Source organism: Oncorhynchus clarkii, chromosome 6 (assembly GCF_045791955.1).
Source record: "Oncorhynchus clarkii lewisi isolate Uvic-CL-2024 chromosome 6, UVic_Ocla_1.0, whole genome shotgun sequence".
Taxonomy (NCBI): Eukaryota; Metazoa; Chordata; class Actinopteri; order Salmoniformes; family Salmonidae; genus Oncorhynchus; species Oncorhynchus clarkii.
In genome coordinates, this window is record NC_092152.1 from 80,998,668 (window position 1) to 81,020,282 (window position 21,615).

Below are 21,615 nucleotides of genomic sequence, written 5' to 3' on the forward strand. Positions count from 1 at the left end.
TCATGCCAACTCTTTCTCACTCATTGTTATACCAAACACGTTTGGCTTGACAATGAGCAATGGAGTTGGCCAGAACACAAACAGATTTGGGACCAGGATAGGAAATCTGGTGTTTCAGAATATTTACGGTAGTTAGCCAGCTGAGCTAAAAACATTACTCCTGCTTTGTGGGATACCACCATAGAGAATGATAGAGGCCTCTAGTGGCCAAAAGGCTGTATTAGCATGGGCAGCGCCATTGAGGGCTTCCACCATTTTAATGTAGTCAACTGGGTTGGACTTCCAACTTCATTGGCTGATCCCTCCTGGTGACCCTGTTGGAGTCATGTCCAACCAGGTCATTAGGAGGGATCAGCTAATCGTGAAGAAGAAGATTGACTACTTCAATGGCACTGCCCATGCTGTCAGACGCTGTAATGGCACAGATACAAAGATAATGGATACCACCCTGTTGTAACGTTGGTGTTGTGGTGCCGTGGTCCTGATGGTCTGTATAGATGAGTCCTCTATCTATCTCTATGGATACCACCCTGTTCTAACATTGGTGTTGTGGTACCGTGGTCCTGATGGTCTGTATATATGGTGTGATTAAGGAAAGGATGACAAAATACATCTATTTATAAGAGGAAATGCTACTGAGTGAAACCGAATTGTCATATTTTCTAAATAGGGTCTATTTTTTAGAAGTCAAATCGTTTGGACAGCAATTACTATCCTATCCAGGCATTAATGGGTTCAATACCTTGAGGTTGACTTTCACGAAGAAAGGAATTTTAATAAATCTGTTTGAAAAACACGACTCAAGTTACCTGTTTTTGATGTGTGTGGATGTGAAGTCCCCACAGAAATAGTAAACGAACAACAAAGATTTGACCAACTGGGGACATTTTGTTTGTCCCCACAAGGACAAATGCTATTTCCAGGGGGTTTAGGGTTAAGGTTAGAATTAGTGGTGGAGTTAGGAGCTAGGGTAGGGGTTAGGGAAAATAGGATTTTGAATGGGACTGAATTCTTTGTCTCCACAAGCTTTATTATACAACACTGCTGCATTCAAAGCTATGCACTAAAACTCCCAATTGTATGCATCTCATTTCACATCAGGGGTGGAGGTTTCCCTTCTCTCCTTCAGCAAAGATATTCAACATAATGTAGGGCCAGGAGTTTTATCTGACCACATGTCCTGATAAGGAAATACTGATCTGGACCCTAGTAATAGGATCTATCTGGACCCTAGTAATATGATCTAACTGGCCCCTAGTAATAGGATCTATCTGCACCCTAGTAATATGATCTAACTGGCCCCTAGTAATAGGATCTAACTGGCCCTTAGTAATAGGATCTAACTGTCCCCTAGTAATAGGATCTAACTGGCCCCTAGTAATAGGATCTAACTGGCCCCTAGTAATAGAATCTAACTGGCCCATAGTAATAGGATCTAACTGGCCCCTAGTAATAGGATCTATCTGGCCCCTAGTAATAGGATCTAACTGGCCCCTAGTAATAGGATCTAACTGGCCCCTAGTAATAGGATCTAACTGGCCCCTAGTAATAGGATCTAACTGGCCCCTAGTAATAGGATCTAACTGGCCCCTAGTAATAGGATCTATCTGGCCCCTAGTAATAGGATCTATCTGGCCCCTAGTAATAGGATCTATCTGCACCCTAGTAATAGGATCTAACTGGCCCCTAGTAATAGGATCTAACTGGCCCCTAGTAATAGGATCTAACTGGCCCCTAGTAATATGATCTAACTGGCCCCTAGTAATAGGATCTAACTGGCCCCTAGTAATAGGATCTAACTGGCCCCTAGTAATAGGATCTAACTGGGCCCTAGTAATAGGATCTAACTGGGCCCTAGTAATAGGATCTAACTGGCCCCTAATAATAGGATCTAACTGGGCCCTAGTAATAGGATCTATCTGGGCCCTAGTAATAGGATCTATCTGGGCCCTAGTAATAGGATCTATCTGGGCCCTAGTAATAGGATCTATCTGGACCCTAGTAATATGATCTATCTGGACCCTAGTAATAGGATCTATCTGGACCCTAGTAATAGGATCTATCTGGACCCTAGTAATAGGATCTATCTGGACCCTAGTAATAGGATCTATCTGGACCCTAGTAATAGGATCTATCTAGAACCTAGTAATAGGATCTAACTGGACCCTAGTAATAGGATCTAACTGGACCCTAGTAATAGGATCTAACTGGACCCTAGTAATAGGATCTAACTGGACCCTAGTAATAGGATCTAACTGGACCCTAGTAATAGGATCTAACTGGACCCTAGTAATAGGATCTAACTGGACCCTAGTAATAGGATCTAACTGGACCCTAGTAATAGGATCTAACTGGACCCTAGTAATAGGATCTAACTGGGCCCTAGTAATAGGATCTAACTGGGCCCTAGTAATAGGATCTAACTGGACCCTAGTAATAGGATCTAACTGAGCCCTAGTAATAGGATCTATCTGGGCCATAGTAATAGGATCTATCTGGGCCCTAGTAATAGGATATAACTGGACCCTAGTAATAGGATATAACTGGAACCTAGACTTTGTCCTGGTCAAGTTGCATGGTCAGAAAAACCTACTAGCTGTTTCATATTTAGCATGGGAGGTAGTGAGAGAATGTCATACTAATAACAAGTGTGTTTATTACCTCTCTGCACTAGGAAATATGTAGCCTCAGTGACGGTCTGTGCCATCAGGCCAACTCCTTAACATTTGTTTGGCTTGAGAAGGAACAATGGAATTGACAAGAGCACAAAACCAGTGGAAGCAGAATAGCCCCAAAACATAACTGATCCACCACCATTTCTTTACAGTAGGGGGTTATGACATTTGAGCTATTTCTTATGATTACAAAACTACATGAAAGAATGAAACTGAAGAAAGGACATGTAAAATAGAGAGAACTTTCAAACATATGGAACGCTGCTCTCTAAACCTCCCCCCTCGTGTAGATGATTGACCCCCCCTGAGAATAAGTGCTCAGTCTGGGTCGGTTGATCCATCTTTTCCTCCCTGTCCACCTTCCAGCGAATGTGGATCAGTAAGGAGGAATACAAGGAGGCTAGAGCTTCCATCGTCCACAGGAAGTGCTTCTAACCACCATTCCCTGCACCCCTGTATCCCACTCCAACCAGCATATGACCCCACCATCCTCCTGATAGAGGGGATCTTTTTGCTGAAGTTGTGAAGCTTCCCCTTCCCCAATCGTAAGTGCAAAACTGACCCAAGATCAGCACACCCTACCCCTTAATACACCGTCCAATGACCTTCCACTCTTGTGACCTCTTACACCCACCGTCTTCAAAACCCTCTCTTTGGCCACAAATACGAGTACAAGACGAGTCAACAACAGTATTTGGACATCAGTTAATAGAAAATTAACTTTTAAAAGTGAGATTTTGACTGGGCAGTTATTTAAAAAGGTCCAACATTCAGATTTGTAAAGCTTTCTTTATTGATGAACAGACTGGGATTCTCAGTGTTACACACAAATCATTCATCATTTGATTTTATTTCTATTACTGTACTACATTTTTTGTAAATCACATTTGACACAATGAGATATAATACCTTATGAGCCCTTGAAATAGTCAGAAAAAAGATACATCTGCTGCTAAAATGTACTACTTGTCACACCCTGACCTTAGAGAGCTTTTTATGTCTCTATTTTGGTTTGGTCAGGGTGTGATTTGGGTGGGCATTCTATGTTCTATTTTCTATGTTTTGGTATTTCTTTGTTTTGGCCTGGTATGGTTCTCAATCAGGGACAGCTGTCTATCGTTGTCTCTGATTGGGAACCATACTTAGGTAGCCCTTTTCCCTCCTTTCTGTGTGGGAAGTTAACTTTGTTTATTGTTTTTGTTGGCGTCACCTGAATAAAGGAATATGTACGCTCATGTCCACTTCCTTTGACGGCTGTGACAATACTAAAATGTAATACCATAATTCAACTGTGAATGAATTGGAAAGAACATTAAAGTCAACTTTAAAACATTTCTAAATGATCTATGACAGTGACTTGATGACATTAAAGCTAACATTCAGTTTACTTTAATTACACATTTTTTTTCAGAAAGGTAATACAAAATTAAACAGAAAATAGACTGAGAAATTGCCATGCAAAAGCTAGCATCTGGCACATTTTTACTGTGACTGCCTCTCCACCTCAGGTTTTTACTTGCCATACCAGAGGAAGAGGGGCACACCGTTGTTGCCAGAATTCAGACTTTTTTCAATGAAGACCAAGCCGGCCTCCTCATAAGGACCGTCTGCCTTGGGGTTGGATGTAATGGTCAAGGCCTTGATAGGGAGAGATCCATCTTTCTTGAGCCAGACAAACACTGGCCGACCGGATGTTCCCTCGTTGAGGTTAACATTCACCACGGAGAAACCACGCTGCTGTAGGCTGAAATCCTGCTCATGGTTGATGGATGCATTCACCCTGGTGACCCCGCAGCCCTGATCAGTGGATTGACGGTACCAGAGGAAGATCCAGCTTCCTCCAGCACCTCTATTGAGATCTTCATCAATCCGGATGTAGCCCTTGTTGAAAAGGTTGATGTGTTCTTGGTATGAGATGGTGGCAGCAACGTCACAGATGTAGGTCTCACTCTCTCTCTTCACCCAGAGGTAGATGTAATCTCCTAAGCTACCGCGGTTCAGATCACATGGTAGCCTTTCCCAGCCGTATTTGAATTGAACGGCCTCTGCATTCACATCAGTGGTGAGTAGCAGATCAACAATGGGAATGTCATACTTAGGGTTTGCACCACTAAAGTACCACAGATGGATGACATTTCCCTTTGCTCCAGAGTTGATGTTTTCTGGGAGCTCAGTGTACCCTGCACTCCTCGGGCCATCTTTCATTCCATCAGTGAATGAGAACTGGACTCTGGTGATGGGTTCTTCATTGCCCTTTTTGTACCACATGTAAACTCTGGTGGTGGATGAATTGCCTTGGTTGAGGTTTACATCCATCATGTGAAAGCCTTGGCCACGAAGCTGTTGTTCCCTTTCAGATTTAGTGGAGATTGCAATTTCTGTGATGTATTTAGAAGCCATTTTGGGTAGAGACAAGTGTCTGTAAAGTAAGAATCAATAGTGGCATTGGTCAACACCTCATATGATGCAAGAAACAACACTAAATACACCAAAGACCAGAACATTTGATAAGGATAAAATATGAAATAATTGACGGCTAACTTTTTTAAGCATTTTCTCCAGCTGTTCTAAAGGGGAAACATTAAAATGATGACTTCAAGGATGCATGAAAAACGCCCTGAACAGATACTAAAACAGAAACATGGGCTCGGCTGAGTCAAATGAATAATTATACAAATATATTAATTTATAAGTTTACTGAAAAAGAAACACTACAACACATAATGACATAGACCAGGTGTGGTAACAACGCCCCCTAGAGGACAGCATTGACCACATATTTGTTTTGCTCAGTTTAACATCAGTTATGATCTAAATTGAAGACTACGGTGCTTTGATCATCTGAATCAGGTGTTATGGTGCTAGTGGAGCAAGTGTGCAACCAATGCATCCCACCACCACCCTGCCCTTTAAAGTAACACACCGACATACTCATATTCACATCAGAACCCTTAATTGGAAGTCATTTCTTTACCAGTGATGTTGTGTTCTTCCTCTGTTCTGGAGTGTCAGACGTCTCTAGTAGAAAGTGTGCAAATCAGAGAGCTGAGTGTCTCTTTTATACAGTTTGTCCAGTTAAGGTGTAAAATGATTAACCTATCAGAGTTCTACAGAATACATATTACTAGGAACTGTATCTTTCCTCCTCCACAGACCACACCCCTCCTCTAGTCATGTCTCAACCTGTCCATCCAGTACCCAGTTCATTATTAAGGTGTAAAATGATTAACCTATCAGAGTTCTACAGAATACATATTACTAGGAACGGTATCTTTCCTCCTCTACAGACCACACCCCTCCTCTAGTCATGTCTCAACCTGTCCATCCAGTACCCAGTTCATGTCTCCTTCTGACCCTGACCTGAACGTTGGAATCCATAGAGGTGAAACTGCCACCTCAGTTTGCGATTTACAACAAAGACGTTCATTCAAACAACAAAGACAAAATATAATTGGTTGAACATGATTACCCACACAATAGAACAGCAGAGTTTGTACTATGATGTATTTATTTTATTTAGATATACATCTTCTTTTAGATGGTAGATCTCATTTAATATTGCAGAGAGATTGTGGCTTCTATCAATGTAATTAGCTGCACCATTTCCAATACCCCATATACATATATATATATATATATATATATATATAATTTTATTGTATTTTCTGACTTTATTATTTTCCCCTAAGCCTACCACCCCACTCCAAATTGGAGTAAACTAATGGACAACTCTACTTCCAGCTTATACATAATATAAACATTTTACATGAGTTATCTTTTTGTCCCACCATTACGCTACTCAAAACTCCTCTCATCTATCTCTGAAGACCATCACGTTTTAATTTCTATTTGCCATATATTTTGCAACTGTGCTGTGATGTTTTAAGAAGGTTATGAACCTTTCTATTCTCATAGTTTCTACAGATTGTACATTAAAGTTAAACATTTTGCTAAAAGTATGTATTATTATATTATTGATTGATTGACTATGACTTTTAAATCACCCAGCAGTGCTATTTGCAGAGTTAGCTCCAGGTAAATGTTGCAAACCTTCAGCCATTCCTGAACTTGTGACCAAAAACAAGCTACATATGGGCAGTACCAAAAATAAGTTATATAATGATTGTCTCTACGCAGCAAATTCTGCAGAGCTGGGATGGTTGTATTCCCCATATATATAACACTCTACTGTTTGCAATAATTTTGTATAATCATTTAAATTGAAAAACTCAAAGTGTTTAATCCAGCGTCATTTTATGTATCAGTTCATAAACCATGTTCCATGGAATCGGTACACCCCAGACAACTTTTTTAGATGAGACAAAATACATAATGTTATCCAATGTTTGATTACAAACATATCTGGTTCGGATCCCGGCAAATAAATAAATGTGTTTGTTCAGGAGAGATTTCCCCTTTAACAAAGGACAAATATGACGAAACATGTCTTTGAAAATTAACACTTACAGGAAATGCCCTCACTATCTTTCATTACTCAATATTTGAGATTAAGATAAAGTTGTAAGGACATCTGCTAGGACCCCCCCCCCCCCCCCCCCCCCACTGGACACTAAACAATTATTTATATTATTACACATTAAAGGGGTAAAACACAAATATTAGGCCTACTGTTGGCCTACAAATCTTTAAATAAATACATTGTTCCATATGCTTTGGATTTAGTCTTTCTGTTATCTACTATGCCTACTAATCATTCATATGATCCAGTACAATACGGTTTTATACTTACATTTGAATGCAAAAATCAATATCAGGCTTTCATCTGAATTCATGCCCTACTGTTTAATGACATGGTGTGTGTGTGGGTGGCTGCATTTATCTTTCATGTATGTGACAAGGCCAGTCAGCCAGGTCTGGTTCGCTGGAACTGCACAGTTCATTTGAATCTAAACCAACAATTCTACAGTTATTAATTAGTGATTCAAAGGAACCTTCTTTTATTGTTATGTGAAATTCCCTTCTGTGTAATTCCAAAGAATGTCTGTGTTTTACAACAGTAATATTGTGACATGATATCTTTGGCCTCCTGGGTTGTTGACGCTGATCCTCAGTCATTTGAACGTGTTAATGTCATGTGTTTACATATAAATAAAGTTTTGAATACTTTATAAATGTATACTATTATTTCAATAAATTAATCTGAAACCAATGCTGTCAGTAAACCTTGTTGTTACAAGACTAAGACAACGTTAACTAGTGTGTACCTAACCTCTTTACAACAGGGACAAATGTTAATTAGACACAAAACAGATTTAAGCACTTCCAAACGGGTTGTACTACCTGAACTTGTCCAATGGTTGTTTTTCATGATTGTGTTTTGTCTGTTTATTTTGTCTTTGGTGTATTTCTATGCTGCCGTTTAGTTTAATTGTTGTATAATTGTGAGATACAGAGCTGCCTTGCAAAAGACACCTTGATCACCTTTGACACTACATGTTGCTATTGACAGATCAACTTAGTGACAACAACACCTGATAGTGGATTAGAAAGGAAACATACAATTGAATCCAACTTTATTATAAGTAACTTACACTTGATGTGCTCATTATATAATATTTTCAGGGATTCTTATGCGCCAACAGGAAATGTTAATTATTATGTGGATTATAATACATTTACATTTGTGTAGGGGTTGATACACAAATACACATCTGATACACATCTCATTTCACATCAGGGGGTGTTTTTTTCCCTTCTCTCCTTCAGCAAAGATATTCAACATAATGTAGGGCCAGGAGTTTTATCTGACCACGTGTCCTGATAAGGAAATACTGATCTGGACCCTAGTAATAGGATCTATCTGCACCCTAGTAATAGGATCTATCTGGACCCTAGTAATAGGATCTAACTGGACCCTAGTAATAGGATCTAACTGGACCCTAGTAATAGGATCTAACTGGACCCTAGTAATAGGATCTATCTGGACCCTAGTAATAGGATCTAACTGGACCCTAGTAATAGGATATAACTGGACCCTAGTAATAGGATCTAACTGGACACTAGTAATAGGATCTAACTGGACCCTAGTAATAAGATCTATCTGGACCCTAGTAATAGAATATAACTGGAACCTAGACTTTGTCCTGGTCAAGTTGCATGGTCAGAAAAACCTACTAGCTGTTTCATATTTAGCATGGGAGGTAGTGAGAGAATGTCATACTAATAACAAGTGTGTTTATTACCTCTCTGCACTAGGAAATATGTAGCCTGAGTGACGGTCTGTGCCATCAGGCCAACTCCTTAACATTTGTTTGGCTTGAGAAGGAACAATGGAATTGACAAGAGCACAAAACCAGTGGAAGCAGAATAGCCCCAAAACATAACTGATCCACCACCATTTCTTTACAGTAGGGGGTTATGACATTTGAGCTATTTCTTATGATTACAAAACTACATGAAAGAATGAAACTGAAGAAAGGACATGTAAAATAGAGAGAACTTTCAAACATATGGAACTCTGCTCTCTAAACCTCCCCCTCGTGTAGATGATTGACCCCCCTGAGAATAAGTGCTCAGTCTGGGTCGGTGGATCCATCTTTTCCTCCCTGTCCACCTTCCAGCGAAGGTGGATCAGTAAGGATGAATACAAGGAGGCTAGAGCTTCCATCGTCCACAGGAAGTGCTTCTAACCACCATTCCCTGCACCCCTGTATCCCACTCCAACCAGCATATGACCCCACCATCCTCCTGATAGAGGGGGTCATTTTGCTGAAGTTGTGAAGCTTCCCCTTCCCCAATCGTAAGTGCAAAACTGACCCAAGATCAGCACACCCTACCCCTTAATACACCGTCCAATGACCTTCCACTCTTGTGACCTCTTACACCCACCGTCTTCAAAACCCTCTCTTTGGCCACAAATACGAGTATAAGACGAGTCAACAACAGTATTTGGACATCAGTTAATAGAAAATGAACTTTTAAAAGTGAGATTTTGACTGGGCAGTTATTTAAAAAGGTCCAACATTCAGATTTGTAAAAGTTTCTTTATTGATGAACAGACTGGGATTCTCAGTGTTACACACAAATCATTCATCATTTGATTTTATTTCTATTACTGTACTACATTTTTTGTAAATCACATTTGACACAATGAGATATAATACCTTATAAGCCCTTGAAATAGTCAGAAAAAAGATACATCTGCTGCTAAAATGTACTACTTGTCACACCCTGACCTTAGAGAGCTTTTTATGTCTCTATTTTGGTTTGGTCAGGGTGTGATTTGGGTGGGCATTCTATGTTCTATTTTCTATGTTTTGGTATTTCTTTGTTTTGGCATGGTATGGTTCTCAATCAGGGACAGCTGTCTATCGTTGTCTCTGATTGGGAACCATACTTAGGTAGCCCTTTTCCCTCCTTTCTGTGTGGGAAGTTAACTTTGTTTATTGTTTTTGTTGGCGTCACCTGAATAAAGGAATATGTACGCTCATGTCCACTTCCTTTGACGGCTGTGACAATACTAAAATGTAATACCATAATTCAACTGTGAATTAATTGGAAAGAACATTAAAGTCAACTTTAAAACATTTCTAAATGGTCTATGACAGTGACTTGATGACATAAAAGCTAACATTCAGTTTAATTTAATTACACATTTTTTTCAGAACGATAATACAAAATTAAACAGAAAATAGACAGAGAAATTGCCATGCAAAAGCTAGCATCTGGCACATTTTTACTGTGACTGCCTCTCCACCTCAGGTTTTTACTTGCCATACCAGAGGAAGAGGGGCACACCGTTGTTGCCAGAATTCAGACTTTTTTCAATGAAGACCAAGCCGGCCTCCTCATAAGGACCGTCTGCCTTGGGGTTGGATGTAATGGTCAAGGCCTTGATAGGGAGAGATCCATCTTTCTTGAGCCAGACAAACACTGGCCGACCGGATGTTCCCTCGTTGAGGTTAACATTCACCACGGAGAAACCACGCTGCTGTAGGCTGAAATCCTGCTCATGGTTGATGGAGACATTCACCCTGGTGACCCCGCAGCCCTGATCAGTGGATTGACGGTACCAGAGGAAGATCCAGCTTCCTCCAGCACCTCTATTGAGATCTTCATCCATCCGGATGTAGCCCTTGTTGAAAAGGTTGATGTGTTCTTGGTATGAGATGGTGGCAGCAACGTCACAGATGTAGGTCTCACTCTCTCTCTTCACCCAGAGGTAGATGTAATCTCCTAAGCTACCGCGGTTCAGATCACATGGTAGCCTTTCCCAGCCGTATTTGAATTGAGCGGCCTCTGCATTCACATCAGTGGTGAGTAGCAGATCAACAATGGGAATGTCATACTTAGGGTTTGCACCACTAAAGTACCACAGATGGATGACATTTCCCTTTGCTCCAGAGTTGATGTTTTCTGGGAGCTCAGTGTACCCTGCACTCCTCGGGCCATCTTTCATTCCATCAGTGAATGAGAACTGGACTCTGGTGATGGGTTCTTCATTGCCTTTTTGTACCACATGTAAACTCTGGTGGTGGATGAATTGCCTTGGTTGAGGTTTACATCCATCATGTGAAAGCCTTGGCCACGAAGCTGTTGTTCCCTTTCAGATTTAGTGGAGATTGCAATTTCTGTGATGTATTTAGAAGCCATTTTGGGTAGAGACAAGTGTCTGTAAAGTAAGAATCAATAGTGGCATTGGTCAACACCTCATATGATGCAAGAAACAACACTAAATACACCAAAGACCAGAACATTTGATAAGGATAAAATATGAAATAATTGACGGCTAACTTTTTTAAGCATTTTCTCCAGCTGTTCTAAAGGGGAAACATTAAAATGATGACTTCAAGGATGCATGAAAAACGCCCTGAACAGATACTAAAACAGAAACATGGGCTCGGCTGAGTCAAATGAATAATTATACAAATATATTAATTTATAAGTTTACTGAAAAAGAAACACTACAACACATAATGACATAGACCAGGTGTGGTAACAACGCCCCCTAGAGGACAGCATTGACCACATATTTGTTTTGCTCAGTTTAACATCAGTTATGATCTAAATTGAAGACTATGGTGCTTTGATCATCTGAATCAGGTGTTATGGTGCTAGTGGAGCAAGTGTGCAACCAATGCATCCCACCACCACCCTGCCCTTTAAAGTAACACACCGACATACTCATATTCACATCAGGACCCTTAATTGGAAGTAATTTCTTTACCAGTGATGTTGTGTTCTTCTGTTCTGGAGTGTCAGACGTTGTTGGAGCGAACCATTAAGGAGAGAGCTGAGCATTAAATAGGTCTAGTTGCCAGGCTGAAATAGCAAGGACATGCACATTAAGAGAAGGTGACACCCAGGCCTTCTCTTTCCATGGAGGGGCTCGGCCCTGTTATGTTTGTGATAGGGTCCTTCCATGGAGTGGCTCGGCCCTGTTATGTTTGTGATAGGGTCCTTCCATGGAGGGGCTCGGCCCTGTTATGTTTGTGATAGGGTCCTTCCATGGAGGGGCTCGGCCCTGTTATGCTTGTGATAGGGCCCTTCCATGGAGGGGCTCGGCCCTGTTATGCTTGTGATAGGGTCCTTCCATGGGCTCGGCTGACCCTGACCTGAACGTTGGAATCCATAGAGGTGAAACTGCCACTTCAGTTTGCGATTTACAACAAAGACATTAATTCAAACAACAAAGACAAAATCATCGGACATCATTAAACATTATTACCCACACAATAGAACAGCAGAGTTTGTACTAAGATGTTTTTATTTTATTTCGATATACATCTTGATTTAGAGAGTAGATCATATTTAATATTGCAGAGAGATTGTGGCCTCTATCAATGTAATTATCTGCACCATTTCCAATCCCCCATACTTTATTATTTTCCCCTAAGGTGAATTAGGGTGGGTGAATTAATCTATTGATTAAATGTTTCCTTTTAGCATTAGGCTTAGCCTACTGCGCAATTTAAAATGCAACAAAAGGTTTAGAACATGAAGAACTTGAGGTAATGGTTCCAGAACCACCAGGTGCATTCATCTTTCAAATCCAAACAAACCTGAATTCATGACCTACTGAAAAGTGAAAACAAGATGAATGCCAACAAATCCAGATTCTTCCCCTCTCTCTATGACCAGTCCAACGCATGCGGGGATATTTGGACCTCCATTTTGCAGGACCATAATCATTGCAATGCGCAGCAGAAGCAGCAGCAGCCTGTTAGAGACACGGAGCGGTGGCCTGACACGGGCATCCTACTGGTGAACAACTACCAACCTCTGGAAGTGTTTAGTCCTCCGACCGGTATCCATGTGGCCAGGAGGAGCGAAATGGACGAAGTCAACGAGCTGGCTATCCTGATGATGGAGTTGGAGTTGGGAACGTAGATGGGAGAGCCTTTGGATCGCGGGAGATGTAAAATACAGTGCTATTTTATTCATATGACAATCTGACTTCCAACGCGCTGTTTCGTATTGTAGACCTAGTAGGTCTATGTGACAGACAGACCGTTTGGGGCGTCTGATGATGTTGTCTATTACAATGTTAGACCTCTTTGGAGAATTAGTGCCAACACTTTTATACATTGATTGATTCTCTTTCCCTCCCATTTTAGATTACTTCCTAAGCAACCTTCATACATCTGTCATCCAACAACTGAGAAGAGAAGGATTCAAATCAGGTGGAAAACTATGATTGTATCTCATCAGAATTACCTTGACTAACAACTATTTATGTTCATAAATAAATCATATATTAAAGTCACAAACCACATTCTTCATCAAACATCCCTTTTATTGAGTTAATCTGCAAAGATTCAGATCACATAATCTGCCATCCTGTTTCTCTCTTCAGACTGATGTATCAGCATTCACATGTGAAAAGTGTTCATTTCATCACAAAACTGGTCAGCATCTACAGAACAGACAGAAAGGGTTTCATTTTACAATACTGCAGCTATATGGTAACATAACCGTCCATCCTCAACCATGAGTGTTGTCAGTCCATCAGCAAAAGAGATGCTGGAAACAGAAAAGCAACAGAGTTCTGGTTTGGAGTTACAGTAAGAGAGAGTATTCCTCTCCTATTTACACTCAGACACACAGGACGGGCTGGAAAACCCAATCTCCCAGAGTGCATCTGAAAACAGAAACTCTACTGTACAGGGGGTCAGTAAAAAAGGAAATCAGGATGAAAAACTATGACCTACATCTGAAATAATGCAATAATGTGTCGTCATGATAAATACAGAAGGAGAAAATATGTTACAATTCTTCATTTTAACAGTTTATTTTTGTGTTGCAATACCACCTATGATGTGTGAGGTGATATGCTCTTCCACCCATCCTTTGGTATACCGTGACCAAAACGATTACACTCTTCCCCCTCTCACTTGTTCCTCTTATCAAAGATAATCAAACCAGGCTCATCTCAGCCTTGGTTTCCATGTGCAGACTCATGCATGTCATGTCCACCCATTAGAATACCAAGGGCCACTGTATGAATACTGTACAGACAAGGTGTGCTCCCTCACTGGGAACGAGAGAATAAAAGCCAGACTCCATGGAGAGGACCAAACTTAGGACTGGGAGCTGCCCTAACCTTTTCACCTTCCTGTCCAGCAACAGTTAACATAACAGACATATACCTATAGGATAAAGTGCATTTGAGCTGGTTCTCGTTAAAAATAAAAAGTTACAGTACAATCATCAAGGAGGAGATCAAAGTCATTGGGATCGACATTCACAATATGATGTAAAGAATGCACTGCTGACAGAGGACCTTGGTCTTCAAAGGTCAAACTAATATCTATGTAGTTAGTGTCCCAGTCCACCACTGTCCATATGGAACTGTATAGTATCATTATACCTACTAGAGGACCTTGGTCTTCAAAGGTCAAACTAATATCTATGTAGTTAGTGTCCCGGTCCACCACTGTCCATATGGAACTGTATAGTATCATTATACCTACTAGAGGACCTTGGTCTTCAATCCTGGGGATTTTGTGCATTAAACCAGAGATGCACATCTCCAGTCCTAAAATGTCAAAGAGTCAGTCTGCTTTTTGTCTTATCTGATCATTACTAGAAGAAAAAACATGACAGAATGTAGAAATGTATTGTGTAGAACACAGATATGACACTCTGTTATATAGAATCATTACAGTGCAATACATACTTTATCTAACATTTGCTGAGTGGATTCTGTGGCCAATTTATGATTTCTTTGATTTCTAAAGATTTGTAAAGAAAAGAGAAATCTAACTGAGCACTGTGTCAGCATTTAAAGTGTCCTCTCTCCTTTCTGTTAAGAAACACATTACATTTACAGTTGTGTTAAACTCAGTCCAACCCAGTGCCCAAGAAAAGGGCTACAGTACTGGATTTCTGATCATGTTCACGTTGTGAAAGGCAGTTTGGAGGCATCGCCAAGAAACAAGTGAAATTGTTGTTGGCATCCTTCAGATTCAAGTGTTTGTCGACACAATAATCACAGTTTATGAGGCACATGTGTTCTGACAGGTGTGTCTTCCAAACATGGTGTCAGATCTCAACTCACTATTCATATCCATGCATATACAATACCAGCACCTCCTTTTCATAGGAGAAAATCAACACCCTTCTTTAAATCTACTGACTTCAATTGTACCTAATGTGTGGTCCAATGTTACAAAACAGACCACTTATGTTGTTTTCAAACTGCTTGAAATGAGACGTAGAAGACATGGCTGAGCACAGGAAAAGGGAATCTGACTCAGATCTCAATTGACATTGAAGAACATAAGCTAAATCCCCTCTCAGTCAGAGGATGGAATACTCAGGGCCATTGGAGATGACAACAAAACAGAAGTCTCTCTTTTAGTTGAAATGGACTTGTTCTATAAAAAGAGCTAAGATACATGGCATCCCTTTACATGCTTATATATACACATTATACAACGGGTGGGTCTAATCCTGAATGCTGATTGGTTAAAACCGCATTCCAGCCGGTGTCTATTCCACAAGTTACCACCGGCTAAATCTATGATGTTAAAATGTCTATTTACTCTGTTCCATATGACTGCGCAATCCACTGTCTCATCATCCCAGCCAAGCAATTTATAAACTTAATCTCCACTATAAAAAGTATCTAGACATGATCTCCCATTTCCTTTAGACTAACATTTAGTTTTCAACAGCAGAGTGTTGTATTAACCTTACTGTCTGTCTCTCTGACATTTGCAACATTGTTTCAATATTCAAATTCAACCTCCAGCTGTCCCATAGTAATGAACATGTCGGGAGTCGGGACAAGACAGACAGGCAGCGTTTATCAACAAGTCAAAATCATGAATCAGCTGGTATCGTTTTTATGGATATACACAAAGAAATGTCAATTGAAAAAAGGTCAAATGAAACGAAGTGCAGCTAGTTTGCAGTCTTTCCAGCTTCAGTTTGAAGTGATTGTGTTAGCTGTGTTGTTGGTTAGCCTCTCTGAACAACAGTGTCCTGACAAGTGAGCACATTTTGTATGCCAGGACAAATCGAGCCTCAATAGCTCATTGTTATGGATTTATCCTAATAAATATCTCTAGAAAACAGCTAAAACAAATGCAACTACTTTGCTGTTATTCTAGCTGTAAGTTAGCCTTAGTTGGCTAACAGGAAAGAAAGGGATAAGAACGTTGCCAGCCGCCATGGAAACAGAACATTTAGAACAAATGACTGGGTCACATCCATAAATACAGAACAAAAAGACTGAACGACTCTGTGCTTCTCTACTGTAGCAACCGAACTGATAGAACGAACGACGGCTAGATTTGCTAGATTTGTGTCGGGACTATATCTTGTAGAAGGATGTAATAGTATGAATAAATTAATTTAAAAAAAATAATAATAATGAAAATATGTCAATCATTATTTGAATATGTTGGTAACACATTGTATAAAAGTGATGCCCTCAAAACCGGTGTTTGGAGGATTTAGTGCCACGGTCTGCCTGCCCTCAACTTCGTCTCAGGCCTAACAACAACCGTGCCAATATATCCTCTAAAAACCCTTGGCTCGTTATCACTTCATTCTGATGTTCTGAAGTGGTTGGACCTTTGTGCATGAACATGTGACGACTCTCTCTGCCTCATCAATTGTTCTATTGATGTCATGACATACTCCTCTGTGGGTTGCTAAGGTTACTGTCCTGGTTAGTAAATCACTCATCTTTCATTATTCCAGGTCTTTAGATGTGGGGATGACATATGTACAATGTAAAGGAACAGGTAATGTAACTATAGAGACATCGTTAAGAAGAGATGACTGACAGTTTGAGATAGAACACTTTCACTCTTCAGTAACTCCAAAATAACAGCATGATGATGAAACGTGGGATTTTCCCACTTTGAGAGAGGTGGGGGAGAGAGAGAAATAGAAAGAAAGAGGCTTTTATCTGTCTTAATATACAAATGTCAAAAAAGTTGAGTTTGAGAGTTTGTTTTGTCTCTGGTGTTACAGCATGTTCAGAAAAGAGAGTGCTGCAATTCCACCTCCCGGCCAATAGAGGGAGGGATTACACCTGGAACTCAAACATGTCTGTCTGCTTCTTGGCCAGCTTTGCCACCTCCTGGCGGATGGCCTGGACCAGGGCGGATGTGGAGAGACTGCTGAGGGGGACTCTGTCTCTGGGCTCCCTCGCATCGGGCAGGCTCTGCTGGGACGCGGCGGTGGTCGGGGTGGGGGGTGGCTCCATGGCCTGGCCGTAGTGTAGGGGGAGTCTGGGGGAGCTGCCTTGAGGGTAGCGGGGATGAGGGAAGGCCTCCACGTACCCTGGGAGAGCCACCTGGAAGAGAGGGTAGGCCAGGTGTCACCAAAACAACCACACAGGGTTTGATACCCACCAACACGACAGGAAATACAGCTGATGCTTTGTTTTTATTTTTCAAATTCAAAAACATATTATCCTTATTGGATCAGTTTGCTGGGTGAACATTGTCTCTCTTCCACATGTATTACACATATTCAAATGGCTGAAAACAAGGGTAAATATACACAAGCAAACTTGGACGAAACTCACACGATAAAATAAATTAACAAGTAAAAATTAAAACGGCGATTAAAATATCTGTCACTTTTAAAAATGGACTTTCGATTCAAACCAAGCATTTGAACTCCACTTATGGTTTAGTTTAGAATGTGGACATGAGATGTGTCTGACTCTACACAAAACTAATCATTGAAATACCCAAAAGAAAAAAGAAGAGAGGTGTTCATTTAGGAAATGTGCTCAACTACCCCGGTAGTACATCCAGCCATACATTCAGTTCAGCAAATGGTTTCTAAATGACACTGGTTCTGCAAAAAACATTGTGTGAAGGCATCTGGTTGAAACAGGCAGACAAACAGGGATACAAAGAACATTCCATACAGAGGAGGAAAGGCCAGTGAGGAGAGGGGAGGTCACATGATCAATAACAGATCTGACACAGGGGGAAAGGCCAGTGAGGAGAGGGGAGGTCACATGGTCAATAACAGATCTGACAGAGGAGGAAAGGCCAGTGAGGAGAGGGGAGGTCACATGGTCAATAACAGATCTGACAGTGGGGGAAAGGCCAGTGAGGAGAGGGGAGGTCACATGATCAATAACAGATCTGACAGAGGGGGAAATGGAACCCATTTCATGTTTAACAGACAGAGAGAGTATTATATAATAAAAGGTTTAGATGTCATGAGGTGAGTGTAGCTGGTGCATCGAAGTCAGGCGCAGGAGAGCAGAGATGAGTGGACAAAGCACTTTACTAAGGCAATCATTACACAGAACGAAACTGTGTCACAAAATAAATGCCCAACGAACCAGTGAGGCAGCACAATGTACAAAAACACAAGTACAAAGTACAGGCTGTGTCACACCCTGACCATAGTTTGCTTTGTATGTTTCTATGTTTTGGTTGGTCAGGGTGTGATCTGAGTGGGCATTCTATGTTACATGTCTAGTTTGTCTAGTTCTATGTTTGGCCTGACATGGTTCTCAATCAGAGGCAGGTGTTAGTCATTGTCTCTGATTGGGAACCATATTTAGGTAGCCTGGGTTTCACTGTGTGTTTGTGGGTGATTGTTCCTGTCTCTGTATTTGCACCAGATAGGACTGTTTAGGTTTTCGCACATTTATTGTTTTGTTAGTTTATTCATGTATAGAGTCTTTATTAAAGAAACATGAATAACCACCACGCTGCATTTTGGTCCGCCTCTACTTCACCACAAGAAAACCGTTACAGGCTGCCACAAAGCACGGTAATAAAATTAACCCAGCGCAAACCAGTCGGAAGCGTGCCAACCTCAACAATTAACAATTACACACACGAACATGGGGGGAACAGAGGGTTAAATACATGACATGTAATGAGGGAATGATGACCAGGTGTGTGGGAAAACAAGACAAAACAAATGGAAAATGAAAGGTGGATCGGCGATGGCTAAAAAAACGGTGACGTCGACCGCAGAACGCCGCCCGAACAAGGAGAGGGACTGACTTGGCGGAAGTCGTGACAGTACCCCTCACTTGACGCACGGCTCCAGCAGCACGCCGACACCGGCCTCGGGGGCGACCCGGAGGGCGAGGTGCAAGGCGATCCTGATGGAGACGGTGGAACTCCCACAGCATTGAAGGGTCCAACACGTCCTCCACCGGAACCCAGCATCTCTCCTCCGGACCGTACCCCTCCCACTCCACGAGGTACTGAAGGCCCCTCGCCCGACGTCTCGAGTTCAGTATGGAGCGAATGGAATACGCCGGGGCCCCCTCGATGTCCAGAGAGGACGGAGGAACCTCCCGCACCTCAGACTCCTGGAGCGGGCCAGCCACCACCGGCCTGAAGAGAGACACATGGAACGAGGGGTTAATACGGTAATTGGGGGGAAGCTGGAACCTGTAACTAACCTCGTTCAGTCTCCTCAGGACTTTAAATGGCCCCACAATCCACTGCCCCAGCTTCCGGCTGGGCAGGTGGAGGGGCAGGTGGAGGGTCGAGAGCCAGACCTGGTCCCCCAGTGCGAACACCGGGGCCTCACTGCGGTGATGGTCTGCGCTGGCTTTCTGGAGCAGCACGGCCCGCTGAAGGTGAAAATGAGCGACTGATGGAGCATTCATCAACCCGTACGGCATGACGAGGTACTCATAATGCCCTGAGGTAGTACTGAACGCGGTCTTCCACTCGTCTCCCTCCCGGAATCGCACCAGGTTGTAAGCACTCCTGAGATCTAGTTTGGTGAAGAAGCCCGCCCCGTGTATTGACTCAATCACGTAAACACATTGAGCTCTTTAAATCAACCATTCCATTAGTTTACATGACAACTCTAAGCCCTGGGGCAGGATTGGACTTTCCTTGGTGCGTGATGTGGTTGTGGCTCAACGTAGAACCTACCCTTAATCACAAACCTATGATCATATTTACCATGCCTACCTCTCCTATCCCTCTACCCCTCCCTCTCCACCATCCCTCTCCACCCTCCCTCTCCTATCCCTCTGCACCCCTCCCTCTCCACAATCTCTATCCACCCCTCCCTCTCCTATCCCTCTCCACCCCTCCTTTTCCTATCCCTCTCCACCCCTCCTTCTCCTATCCCTCTCCACCCCTCCTTCTCCTATCCCTCTCCACCCCTCCTTTTCCTATCCCTCTCCACCCCCCCTACTCCTATCCCTTTCCACCCCTCCTTTTCCTATCCCTCTCCACCCCTCCTTTTCCTATCCCTCTCCACCCCTCCTTCTCCTATCCCTCTCCTCCCCTCCCTCTCCTATCCCTCTCCATTCAACATGAATGCTAGCCTAAGACGTGTGTGTGTGTGTGTGTGTGTGTGTGTGTGTGTGTGTGTGTGAAACACATTTGTGTGCGCAGGTGTGTGTGTTCATTTGTACGTGTGTACAAGAAATAAACACTAGTCCACTGTAACCTCATTTAGATTCCCCTTGGAGAACAAAGACTGGTGTAAGTCTAAGATGATTCATCAACAACATGATGGAACTGCCCCACTCAGACTGATGCTGATGTCTGGCAAGACACAGATACGGTATTTCAGGAGAGAAGGGTGGAAAAAGCCAATAGTACTATTTCTGCAAAGATGCCTATGTAATTGCACTGCTGCTCAACCCTTCTCCCCAATACCAAACCCACTGTGTGCTCAACCTGGCACTACCAGGCCATGGCACAATGTTCCCTTTGGCACCCCCTGGTGTCTCCTGGGTAATAACTGTGTCATGGTGGCCTATGCACAATTATAAGGTGTATTCTATAGCTGCTGCATTAAAAGCTATGCACTAAAACTCTCATCAGGGGGTGTTTTTTTCCCTTCTCTCCTTCAGCAAAGATATTCAACATAATGTAGGGCCAGGAGTTTTATCTGACCACGTGTCCTGATAAGGAAATACTGATCTGGACCCTAGTAATATGATCTAACTGGTCCCTAGTAATAGGATCTAACTGGACCCTAGTAATCGGATCTAACTGGACCCTAGTAATAGGATCTAACTGGACCCTAGTAATAGGATCTAACTGGGCCCTAGTAATAGGATCTATCTGGACCCTAGTAATAGGATCTAACTGGACCCTAGTAATAGGATCTATCTGGACCCTAGTAATAGGATCTAACTGGACCCTAGTAATAGGATCTATCTAGAACCTAGTAATAGGATCTAACTGGACCCTAGTAATAGGACCTAACTGGACCCTAGTAATAGGACCTAACTGGACCCTAGTAACAAGATCTATCTGGACCCTAGTAATAGGTTCTAACTGGACCCTAGTAATAAGATCTATCTGGACCCTAGTAATAGGATCTAACTGGACCCTAGTAATATGATCTAACTGGACCCTAGTAATAGGATCTATCTGGACCCTAGTAATAGGATCTAACTGGACCCTAGTAATAAGATCTATCTGGACCCTAGTAATAGGATCTAACTGGACCCTAGTAATAGGATCTAACTGGACCCTAGTAATAGGATCTAACTGGACCC

General features: G+C 42.0%; 2 protein-coding genes across 2 annotated transcripts in view; one reads left to right on the forward strand and one right to left on the reverse strand.

Annotated features, from left to right (window-relative positions):
* LOC139411700 (golgin subfamily B member 1) overlaps positions 1-21,077 on the forward strand; it is a 69,535-nt gene extending 48,458 nt beyond the window's left edge. The window contains exon 30 of the transcript XR_011634619.1: positions 20,498-21,077. The gene's annotated coding sequence lies outside the window, so the exon portion shown is untranslated. The remainder of the gene's footprint in view (positions 1-20,497) is intronic.
* LOC139412255 (uncharacterized) lies at positions 3,445-5,709 on the reverse strand. Its single transcript, XM_071159094.1, has 2 exons — positions 5,650-5,709; positions 3,445-5,094 (listed from the first exon to the last, which is right to left on the reverse strand). Exon 2 carries the CDS (start codon positions 5,073-5,075, stop codon positions 4,188-4,190), a length of 888 nt encoding a protein of 295 aa, XP_071015195.1. The 5' UTR covers positions 5,076-5,094; positions 5,650-5,709; the 3' UTR covers positions 3,445-4,187.
* Positions 21,078-21,615: the final 538 nt, after the last annotated feature.